Below are 12,254 nucleotides of genomic sequence, written 5' to 3'. Positions count from 1 at the left end.
CTCTCATTGGACATGCCCCAATTCGATCAAACTCCCCTCCTGATCTTGGCGTACACCAATGACACGTTACTGATGGCTACATCGGGGTTGGCCTTACAAAAATTAATCAAAACTTATGCCAGCTTCATGGCCTCCCTTGATCTAAAAGTCAATGAATCCAAATTATTTATATTTGTGGCCGGAGAGACTAGAGCTGAGAAACATCCCCACTTTCAGCTGGCAGGTAAGGAAATTGAGGTGGTTGACTCCTTTTCATATCTTGGAGTGCTCTTTGATAAGGATCACATGTGGTCTAAATTAGTGAAAACAAGAGGCCAGGGTATACAAAGGAGCCTTAAGGCTGTTAAGAGATTTGCAAAAAAATTGGGAGGATTCCCACTAGATGCAATTACAAATATTTATTTAGCAAAAACAAAGTCAGCCATAACATATGGAGCAGGTGTTTGGGGGATGGTTTCATGCTGCTTGGTTACAGCAAATGGAAGATTCCTTCTTTAAAAATCATGCGTCTTTACCCCAAACAGCCCCACATTACATTTTACATCTTGAATTGGGGCATCCCTATTTGAATGATACCATAAGATTGGCCCCAGTCCTCTTGTGGCTCTCAATATGGCAGAGAATTAGGGTGGACTTGACCCAAACTATCATTAGGGAATGCTGTCACCTAGATCACTACAAAAGGATCGGGTGGCTAAATTAAGTCGAAACTGAACTGAAAGCTCTAGGGCTGGGAAATGTTTTTCAGGACCCTGATTCCTGTAAAGAGGTCATGAAGAAATGGCTAACGGATTTATATTCCCAAAGATTAAAATATGCCCCAAGGGAGAAAAAAAAACGTATCCATCATTCCTCCATTGCATATGATCTGGTCCCACCAATATCAGGAGAAGGTTTTCATTATTTAGCTCGTATAAATAACACGCAGCACAGATTTATTTTCTTGCGCTTCCGACTGAATATGATTCAGTTACTCCTGGGATACCCACAAAATAAATACAGATTAGCAGATCTTGCTCCCTGCGCTTGTAATAACCATGCTGTGCAGTCAGACTTACATATTGTATTATTCTGAGGAAAGGAAAACATTTATACTCCCAATCTTGAGGCACTATCATGTTAGGCAATGTCGGGTCGCCATGTATTTTCTGAAGGCCTTATTGGACCCATTTGTATGTTTCTGTGTCGCTTCATTTTTATGGGCCTGTTTTAGGAAGAGGAAAAAGGCGGCTCACATCTTAGTTGTATGGTGCAATTTTAATCATTAACTGTTTTTTATAAATGATTTTAAAGGTCTTATTTGAATCACAGCAAATCTGTTTAATACCTATTTTTACTATGTATATATGTATATTTTTGGTATCTGAAATTTTGTATGTATTTATGAGCTTTTATGGTCTGTTTACAAAAGATCGAATAAATCTGTGTGATTGACTGATAAGCATGCAACAGTACACAACATAGCTAACAGGACAAACAAACTAAGTATATAAAAACAATATACATGTGCACACTGACAAATAAAATGCCCTTGGGAAAACAATGTATCCAACTCTTAACCGTGAGTTGTGTCACATGTCAAAAAGACAATAAAGTGACAATGAAGAACCCATGGACCGGCAGCTACTGGAAAAACAACCAAACCGAAAAAACCAAATGCTTCACAACTCCAGACATTATCTGCAAGAATGTATCGAGACATTTTCTCTCACAGAAATGAGAGACCGTCCAAGTGATGCCATCAAGAAAGGGGAAGAGTCATCACAGTCAAAGCCCACATCAGTAGATGTGCACATGGAGCTCCTCATCCTCATTGAGTCCCCAGGGTGACTTGCTGGGAAAAAGAATATTATAATGTAACTCCACCAATCAAAGCTTGCTGTCAGGACTGAGCAAGTTTATCTGCCTGCGATCCGTTTCCCTTTTCTTTCTAAGTTTGGGCGGAATGTATATTGCAGGAAATCACCCCTTAGCTGGTCAAAACTGGTGGCTAAGCGTTTCCAATGCCAGCATTAAATATTCATTTCCAGCCGTTGTGTCGTAATTCCAAGATGGCGGCCGCAAGTAGGGAAGGTTTTTATTCTAGTGTTTTTTGGCAGTCTTCAACAGCGTAACGGTTTCGCGCGCTCCCACCTGAGGTGGGGCGCACTTCAACCGTCGTCTTTGATGAGGAAGCAGCTTAATTGGGTCTTTGCTGGAGAAATCAGGTGTTACCTTTCCAAGAATTTAAGGTCTGGCTTTTCCAGTCACTTCATTTCCATTTTTTTTTTTTTATCGTTGAGACTGTAATTCTGGAAATATATTTTTGTGTTCTTTTCCTGGGTGACAATTTGCCTGAGAGTTTAGAGTCATTTTGCAGAGCTGGCGCATGAGCAGAGTGCCCTTAAGAGACTGTTTTCATTTTGACTTTGTACAGAGACAAGAAAATTATTACTAATAGCGCACAGCATGTTTACTCACCCACAGCTGCGTAATAATTCTAAAATCTTCAACTAACAGAGCTTGAATGCCAATTCTTCAAGTAGCTATAAATATATATATATATTTGTATTTACCATCTCTATCATCTGTCAGTTTGCAAAGACTGCAGCACCTGTGAGAGAAAAAGTATAAGAATATTAAGAGACTGTAATTGCCTGCGAAAATTTCTTATAAGAAAACTGAACTACAATACTGATTTTCAAACAAATAAGAGAGAGGCAAATTCCACTGAGTTTACAGGTAAAGAATTCAGTTGTAAAGTCAATTAGTTGTATGAGAGCCTAGTGTATGAGTTGGGGAACGAAGTAATATTTTGCTTTGTAGTTTCAGGTGCAGGAAGTCCAGAGCAGGGATATTCTGTAGAAGACGCACCACAGTGGCAGTCTCTCTTTCATCCCATTCCCCTTTCCCCCTCATTACTGTGGGCAGACTACGTCTAGTCCCCAGTGGTGTTTGGGATTGGAGAAAATACATCTGAGATTAGGTATTCGGCGGTTCTCCACCAGTGTAAGCTTATCTTGGTACGTGCTATTTTGACACTTCTTTTCTCTGTCTCCACCTCATATACTCCTGGTGATCTTGTCTATTCCAAAAAAATGACAAAATGTCAGGGTTTATCACCCTGTAATGCTTCAGTACTCTCTTCTTCAACAGACCAATGGTTGTACCCACATATCGGAAAACCACATGGACATAGTAAAACATATATGCAATAGTCACTGCTTAAGGTATAAACTTATTGATGGTATGTATTATGCCTGTTGGTAAACTTTATGTCCCATGGTTGCCACTCCCCTTTCGTGCTTTACATATTCCTTGCTTGTAAAAGTCACATTGCTCTTTCAGCCAACCCTCCTTTCAACCTTGTGTACCAGTGGAACTGTACACTTGGATGTCTCTAATGGATCTTGATTTACTGTATGTTATCAAAGGATGGATTGGCACTTTGCCCCTGGGTACCCCCATTTTCTTGCTGACAGGTACTGGTGGTAACTTACTCTGACTGTCCCAGGGCTCTGTGCTATGCTGAGAAAACACTTAGAATCCAGTGAAAAAACCTGCATACTCTAGGTAACACTATGGGTTACAGTACCCCTATGATTGGCATGAGCTCCACTATAAGACTCTAGTACATAATAGGACAGGGGGATTAAACTATCTTTTAAGTCCCGGGTATATATTAGAAGTCCCTAGTATATATTAGGCCATGGATGTTTAGAGGGCAGTAGCCTTTCTGCACTTGCATGTGTGCCCTGCTGAAGCCTGAGGTCAGTTTAAAAGCAGCCCTGTCTTGCATGACTGCTTTTAAAATGCAAAGTGTGCCCAAACATGACTTTGGTGTGTAGGGCAATTAATAAACTACAATATTATGGCAAATATTAGGAAACCCCATGGTCTCCCCTAGGTGTCCCAGGGGTAGGGGCCAGGCACTTATAAGGAGGACCCTTATAAAATAGGTTTCGATGGCCTGGGGTTTGTGATATTGCACATTTCACCTCCCACATTACAGTAAAGTGCTTTCCAAAATCGAGTCTGTGCTAGGAGCCCTGTTGAGTGAGAATCTGCAATATGTTTACATTTTCAGAACCCCTGAAGTCTATTCCATGTGTTCCAGAGGTGTGGGGGTCCTATAAATATAGGAATGGTCCTTATAAAAGATGTTTTCATTAGCCGTGGTATTGGATAATTTGCCCCAATGAAGATCTCCACCCACATAGGTTAGCATGGCAAGGAAGGATTAATTAATAACTAACAATAGGAATATCCCAAAAATATAATTCAAGGATTCAGTAGAATGATATTGATAAATCCAACAATATGATATTGTTGGATTTATCCTAAAATGTATAGAAAAGAAGTTAAGACTTTCTAGTTTAGCCTTCTAGTGTTCTGCCCTGCTTGGCCAGAGTTAAATGGATTAGCCAGGCTGCCTTGAATAGGTGATAAGTAGCCACTGGGGTGAAAGAGCCATTCTGGGAGGAGAGGGTTCTGCTGCATCGGAATGCCAGAGCCAGGGGGAGGGGTCATAAGTAATGATCTTCAAAAGAAGAAGGGAACAGGCAGAAGAAGCCAGGTGCTTCACCTCATTGGACAGGTGTGCCCTCCTGCTTGACCAAGAAAGCACTGAATAAGTATCTCAGAGGGGCAGATCTTCTCAGATCTGCTGCTTAAAACCAAGGAAAGAAGAATGGTCCATGCTGGATGTTTGATTTGCCCCAACTAGATACTGCACTCTGAGAGACTGCGCCTGCTGCACAATCTGGAACTACAGCCCTGTGGACCTACCTTGCTTTAAAAGGTCTAAGGAGTGGACTCCCTACAAGCTACAGGTTAACAGAGCTCACTTGGAACATCACCACCAAGACTCCCTAGCCTGGAGTACTACCAGTGAATTTCTAAGAGTTTTGTCCAAGTTTTGTCCAAGTGGACTGAAGTCCCAAACTTTCTAGTCTCATCTTGAAGCTTCCAGGCCCTTGGAGTATGTTCTGGCCCTTTAGGACCCGCTGAGGAACTTTAGGCAGAAGTTCCAGAAGTTTGAAGAACTTTAGAGCAACTGTGAAAAAATATTCTGTAAGTGGACTGACAGCTGGCAACCCTCAACCGCGACCCGGCAAGCCAACAAGGTTCCACTGCTGAAAAGCTATGGAGGTATGACTTCCAGAGTTTGATCTTGAGCTCATCTAAACCCAAGTTAGCGAAACCTCATTGAACCAGCCTGTTAAAGAGGTTTGAGGGGCCCCTTTAGAAAAAGCTCTGAATGTAGGAAAGGTGACCAGGACCCATTGCAAGAGTTAAGCTGCCCACCATTAACGGTGTGCCGGCCTGGATCTCTGGCTCGTCTGGCTGAAAAGCTCCAGAGTTCTGACTTCCATAGGTTTGACCGAGAGCTTGTTGTGAGGCAAGCTAGTGAACCCTCACCGAATCTAGACTGGCTGACAGCTTTGAGGGACAGATAGAAGAAAAACTCCTGAAACTTTTCTTTCAGAAGGTAAAAACTTTGACCGAGGCCTACTTCGAGGGGTAGCCATACAGGGCTCTATCACAGGCAGCCCAAAACTTTGAATTTGTTCCGGTCTAGTGCAACCACATGTCCCAATTGGCGCTATAGGTTTCTATGTGCCATATAGTGCTAAATCTTTAAAAAATCATATCTCCGGTCCCCTACATTGACTTTTTTTTGTTTTGGTGTCATTCTAAAGATAAATATATTTCCCAGTTTTATAAATTGATATTGGATTTTTATTGTGATTTGTGTCTTAATTATTTACTGAATTAGAGTTAGGCATGGGAATAATTTTCGGAGAAAACTCTGAGCCCTATACTGTGTTAGTGACCTTATTGCCAGTGGTAGCTGTTCATTTACAACTACTAATAATCCACTTTCCAACAGCCTCCATCATGAGGTCTGGCTTAACCAGATGACCATATGCATGATGGTATCGGACTTACTATTGAAAGAGGTGATAGGACTGACTTTGGTAGGGCCCTCCTTGCTCTTTCCCTTCTCTGCGAACAGCTGTCGCTAGTCATACTGCTGGCTTTCTCACTGGCTGCTTTGGGAACCTTTCGGGGGTAACCTCTGGCTCTAAATCTGTTGTGTCATTCTTCTCGGTATGACAGTACCGTGCTGCTGTTCTGTTTGGCCCGAAGGTTCTTGGGGTGATGGCTATGTGTGTGAAGCATACTGTTACCTGCTGTGCTCTTGAGGAAAAGGCTGCTGTGTGCCATCACATCAACTATCTTACGTCAAGGAAATCCATCTCACTGTCATGTATCTTGTGTACAAATGACAGGTTGAGGTTATTGTGTGGAATTTGTGCCAAAAACTGGTGTAACTGATCTTTAGGACCATCCCAGATAATTAAAAGATAATCGATGTAACAAGTCCAACACGTTATATGCCTGGTCCATCTCTCATTTTTCTTACCCCACACATTTTGTTCCTCCCACCAACCCAAGAAAAATCCCTGCACAACTTGGAGCAAAGCAACTGTTCATCTCAGTCCCAAGCAGCTGGTGGTGCACACATCAGTAAACAGAAAAAAAATATTTTTTAAACAGAATCTTACCATTTCGAGTAACATCATAGAGTGATCATACATATACATGGCTTTGTCATGGAAAAAATGCCTAAACGCCTGGATCCCCAGATCATGGTCAATGCATCTATAAAGCTACACCACATCCATGGTTACTAATTTGAAGCCTAATTGCCAGGGTATCCCACCCTCCTTGGTGATGAAATTGGTGCTGTTCCTGCAGTGAGAGGGTAGATTGAGCACATAGGGCAACAGGAGAAATCCTGATAGATAGAAGGGTGATCAAAATGACAGTTATTTGCAGAGATAATTGGTCTCCCTGGTGGCTATTCTCAGTTGCGACTAGGTAGAGGTAGTTATACCTGCTTTTCCATAGGGAAACACACATTTCCCATAAAAAGGCCCAACAAGGGATCAACCTGCTTGTCAGTAGGGCCGATCCCATAACAGTTTCACTTTTTATGAAAAATGTTTTTCAATTTGTTCTTTTTTTACCTTCCCTGGGGGCACAATGACCCCCCATGGGAAGGTAAAAACATTCCCAAAACACAATCAGGTCCCAACAGGGGTCTGCCCTTTTGTCAAGAAGGATGCCCCTCTGACAATTTCATAACCCTTTTAAAAAGAAATCATTTTTAAACACTCTTGGGGTGGGACTACAGCCCCAGGGGAAAAACACATATTTAAAAAAAGAACGTGCCCCCCCGGTGTGAGGGGAGGTAGGAATGTACACGACACAGACTGACCCCCCAACCACTGGATCCTGGTGGCCTGTGGGGTTTCCTGACTCTGGAAAACGGCACAATCATGATCCACAGTCAGGAAACAGTTTCAGAGAGGCCTCGTTGGAAAAGGGAGACCTCCAGACCTACCTCTGCACCCGACGCCTCTGGCCCTCTGGCCTGAGTCAAAGTGGTCCACCAGCCCCACGGAGGTTCCCCAGCAGTCCTGAGTTCGAGTTCACTCCGGAGTGTCCGCTGCTGGACCCCACGACAAACTCAATACCAAGGGTCCCCCAACAGCTACCTGCTCTTGTAAGACTTTTCTGACGTCCAAAGACACCCCTGCACTCACAGCGCCCAGGCCTTGTGGAGCTCAATAGACAGTGCCCCTTAGTTCCTCAGCACCCCAGCTTACCTCCAGAGGCACTGGTTTCCTTCATCCAGCTCCTGGTCCGAGCCTACAGCCTTTGTTCAAAATCTTAATGGCCCTCTTTACCTGTCCGCCTCTGTGCCGCTGAGGGTGTGTGTTTAGTGCTGCCTCGTCCCCAACTAGTGCTGGTCAAATCCCACAGAGATTGACCCCCAACTCTGATTTTACTTACCCTCAACTGGCACCTCTTTGAGGGGCCCCAGTCTCTTTTGATTAACATTGGGCTCCAGTGACTGAATTTGACCTCTGCGCCCGGCTGTTCCAGTGCTGCTGGTGGTGCTGTCTCTACACTTACCTGTCCCTTGCCCAGTGTTAATCCTACGACCCGAAGACTGGAATTGTAAGTTGTGTACTTACCTGTGAAATTGCTTGATTGCTTTACTTGGTGAGAGGATGTAGCCTTACGTCTAGAGGGGTCGACCTCGAAGCTGGGGAACCGGGTTCGAGTCTCAGCAACGACGCTTAACATCCTGTGATTGTGGACAAATCACTTAATCTCCCGGTGCTTAACAAAAATGAATATGTCCTTCTGTAACGAAACTGGTGCTCATGTAAAGTACTCTGATACCTGATGTCTCGGGTGTAGTTTGCGCTATATAAAACAAAAACAAAAAAAGAAAAATCTTCCATAGGTTGACATTGAACTGTTTGAAAAATGCACTGTGTCAACTTTTTATACTGAAAAGCTGTGATATTGCATTTTTGTTTTGTTTTATATAGCGCAAACTACACCCGAGAAATCAGGTATCAGAGTGCTTAACATGAGCACCAGTTTCATTACAGAAGGACATATTCATTTTTGGTAATCCTGTGAAGCATTTGTTGTACACACTCACGCAACACATGATGATTACACACACTCACTCACTAATCCCTTCGCCGCGGGGGTAATTCCCCCGCGGCGCAGGGGGCGGGGGCGGCGGCGGCGCTGTGCTTGTGATGAGCCCAGCTAGTCATGAGGCACAGTGGAGCAGTGCTCATGACGAGCTGAGCTCGTCACGAATCCGCCCACTAATTGATTCTCCCGCACAGGCAGGGAATCAATCGCACGTGGGCGGAGCGCGACCGTTATAACGAGCCCAAAAAGTTAGGGGGTGTACCCATCAATAACCCTCCTATACCTGGGTAAAGCAAACACAATGTAAACAAATCAGTATGGAGGAACAAATAGACCAAAGTTATTTAGACAAGGATACTTTTAATTATCCTTTCGTGTGTATTAAATTCACATCTCATTCTTCATTTCTTTTGCTGAGCATGTATAACAAACATATATTTACACAACACAACCTATATACATAAAACGTAAATACGCTACTATCCAGAAATAAATATTCAATTAAGGGATCCACCTTTCAATAGTGTGGACTTCCACGAGAGCATATACATTGCATCGGAAAAACATTATCTCCAAAAAGTTTTAAAGGCAATGTAAAAGTCATAAGTCCCAACACAATCCAAATTTTTTACAAGCCCTCTTTGACACCAAAATGTCGACGCGGTCGCGTTTCAGCCAATTAATCCCTTTTGGCCTCTTCAGGACAAGGAAAGCAGCAACAATCTACATAAAAAAGGAAGCACATTGGGATAACATATACATTCTGTGAACCCTTCTAAGCTCGCCTTATACTATACAGGTCCATCACCTTTAACGTGAAGCGTAGACATGAAAGTCCCACCACAAATGAGAAAAGGAAATGAAGTGAGAAAAGGAAAAATAGGCCGATTCCTGGTGGCACGAATAGTCTATAGTACTACCTTACTTACAAAGAATTATTAGGTGAAACGATGAACTAGAGGGCGACAGTGAACCTCGTTCTACCAATAAAGGAAGGTGAATCTTGACAGAAGGATATTATAAATCTCCATCCCCAACAGAACTACATGTCTTTATAGCAAAACCAAATGGTCTAAGAAGAAATTATAATTGGACAAAAGTATCTAAACACGCCTTTTTGCGGGAAATACCGGTGGCCCGGACTAACCTCGAGTCGACATAACCGCTCATCGAAACAATTATACTGGCAGGAGCGTGAGTCCAGCCCGTCCGGTTACGTTTCTATGGGGGGCAATGAGAAATTGTTGAGGCAATATTCTAATAACTACCGTAGTTCTGTCTCTAAACAGAATAAATATCAATATAAATACCTGGGTCTAGTGGCAATGATACCTCCTTGTCTGTATGCACAATTCTTCAACGGGGGGCAGTCCGGTTTGGTAGCGAACTAAATAAAACAATACACGAGATTAACTGAACGAATACCCATCACGAACAGCCGTTCACTTAAATGCGTTTCTACACAAACCGGTGGAGGGGACAAGCCTCAGAAACATGTGTGCTTACCTAAGTATTCTGCCAATTTCAAAGACTAATTCTCTCTCTTTACATCCTCTCACGTATCCCGCAGTTCGAGTGGAGTTGTTTGGGGCGGAGAATCAGAGCCTTATGACCTCGTTTGAAACAGAGACAAAGGACTGCAATATTTCCACGAAACGTCAGGCAACGAATCGGCCATATTGGAAAAGAGCTATGCTTAAATAAAATCATAAACTAAACGATCCTCCTAGACTCCGGGAGAGTGGCCGCTATGTGTGTGGTGTAATCGGGGCTTATCAGACTGTGCTATAAACCCAAGTATTGGCTACCCGCTTCTCTTATATAAACGGCACGGAACCCACTATTTATCTATATTCTAAAAGCTTTACAAAGCTCGGGATCGTGTGCCAGTCCTTCCGAAAAATATGGAGGGGAAATAACCTCTCAGGGTTTAGTAAGAAAAAATAAATGAGAAAAAACAAATTATGAGCAAAAGTGCGGAAAATTTAGAGTAAAACACCCGAAGTCTTTTCCATGTGCAAACACAAAAACAAAGTAGCAAGGAGACCTGTAAATATCAAGGCTCACATTCTAAAAATACATGTTATTAAACATATATGCATATAAGCACTGACATACAAACATCGTAACTGTACATGCGGAGAAGATCAAAAATAAAGATGGGTTACTAGAGGTTAGTTTATTCACAAAACCTACGGATAGAAACACCCTCCTAGCATACAGTTCAGGGCATCCACGACACCTTAAAGACAATTTGCCCTATGGGCAATTCCTTAGAATACGTCGGAATTGTTCAAATAAAAATGACTACTTTGCTAATGCAGCCACTTTACAGACAAAGCTTTGTAACAGAGGATACCCAAAAAAACTGGTCAGGAATGCACTCAAACGAGCTTGGTTTACCCCGCGGGAAACCTTGTTAACACCCAGGAATAGAGAAAAGAAGGATCAACTCACGTGTGTGTTGACTTATAATGCCAAGGCCAACAAAGTAAGGCAGATTATCCAAAGAAATTGGCGACTGATTGACCAATTAGGGTTGGCTAAACCGCTCTTTTCCTTCCAAAAAGGAAAAAACCTGAGAGAATACCTGGTTAAGGCCTCTAGACCATCAGCACCGAAAAGTGATGTAAGAACTATGATGGGACTACCACCAGTACAGGGCCACTTTAGATGTCAGAATTGTGTAGTATGTCTCCAAACAAGTGACTCTAAATTTACTACAATTGGGGTTCAAAAACATATACAATTGAGCTTTTCGAATTGTAATTCGAAAAATGTAATCTATTCAATTGAATGTCCGTGTAAAAAAAAATACATCGGTCAAACTACCCAAGCTGTGAAACTCCGGATTCAGCAACACAAATCACGAATTCGGTGTAGAACCTTAGGTGCTCCGTTGGTTCAACATTTTGTTGAAAACGGACATAATGAGGATGAATTGAGGTGGACTGTTCTGCTGGTCATGCGACCTATGAACAAAACCACCTTGCAAAGTACCCTGAATCGTCAGAATGCGAGACTTATTGAAAAATATCGGACAGCTATAGATGGCCTAAATGATAGAGATGAAATCTGGGCACTGATACAATAATAGCTTTATTCATCACTCTAGGTCTAGGATGCAGGATTGACGAACGTATTCTATCAGGTCAGATGAGTACTCCGCATGTACAGTTACGATGTTTGTATGTCAATGCTTATATGCATATATGTTTAATAACATGTATTTTTAGAATGTGAGCCTTGATATTTACAGGTCTCCTTGCTACTTTGTTTTTGTGTTTGCACATGGAAAAGACTTCGGGTGTTTTACTCTAAATTTTCCGCACTTTTGCTCATAATTTGTTTTTTCTCATTTATTTTTTCTTACTAAACCCTGAGAGGTTATTTCCCCTCCATATTTTTCGGAAGGACTGGCACACGATCCCGAGCTTTGTAAAGCTTTTAGAATATAGATAAATCGTGGGTTCCGTGCCGTTTATATAAGAGAAGCGGCTAGCCAATACTTGGGTTTATAGCACAGTCTGATAAGCCCCGATTACACCACACACATAGCGGCCACTCTCCCGGAAGTCTAGGAGGATCGTTTAGTTTATGATTTTATTTAAGCATAGCTCTTTTCCAATATGGCCGATTCGTTGCCTGACGTTTCGTGGAAATATTGCAGTCCTTTGTCTCTGTTTCAAACGAGGTCATAAGGCTCTGATTCTCCGCCCCAAACAACTCCACTCGAACTGCGG

At 42.5% G+C, this 12,254-nt stretch overlaps 1 protein-coding gene across 23 annotated transcripts in view; it reads right to left on the bottom strand.

The window, feature by feature from the left end:
* LOC146771979 (uncharacterized) overlaps window positions 1–10,229 on the bottom strand; it is a 149,921-nt gene extending 139,692 nt beyond the window's left edge. For 11 of the 23 annotated variants that reach the window (XR_014975134.1, XR_014975135.1, XR_014975139.1 and 8 more), the window contains exons 1-4: window positions 10,018–10,160; window positions 9,822–9,898; window positions 9,659–9,732; window positions 2,556–2,593 (exon numbers count right to left, since the gene is read on the bottom strand). Coding sequence is in view for 2 of the 23 variants with exons in the window: in XM_085640273.1 (XP_085496399.1) it covers window positions 2,556–2,567 (12 nt within the window). In the remaining 21 variants the exon portion in view is untranslated. Of the gene's footprint in view, window positions 1–2,555; window positions 2,594–9,025; window positions 9,235–9,658; window positions 9,733–9,821; window positions 9,899–10,017 lie in introns of all 23 variants that reach the window. The other 12 variants (XR_014975132.1, XM_085640269.1, XM_085640270.1 and 9 more) reach the window with 7 other exon arrangements.
* Between the last annotated feature and the right edge of the window lie 2,025 nt (window positions 10,230–12,254).

The sequence above is a fragment of the Triturus cristatus genome, unplaced genomic scaffold, assembly GCF_964204655.1.
Source record: "Triturus cristatus unplaced genomic scaffold, aTriCri1.1 SCAFFOLD_168, whole genome shotgun sequence".
Lineage (NCBI taxonomy): Eukaryota > Metazoa > Chordata > Amphibia > Caudata > Salamandridae > Triturus > Triturus cristatus.
Note: the sequence above shows the minus strand (reverse complement) of the source record. Positions and strands in the feature narration are given on the sequence as shown.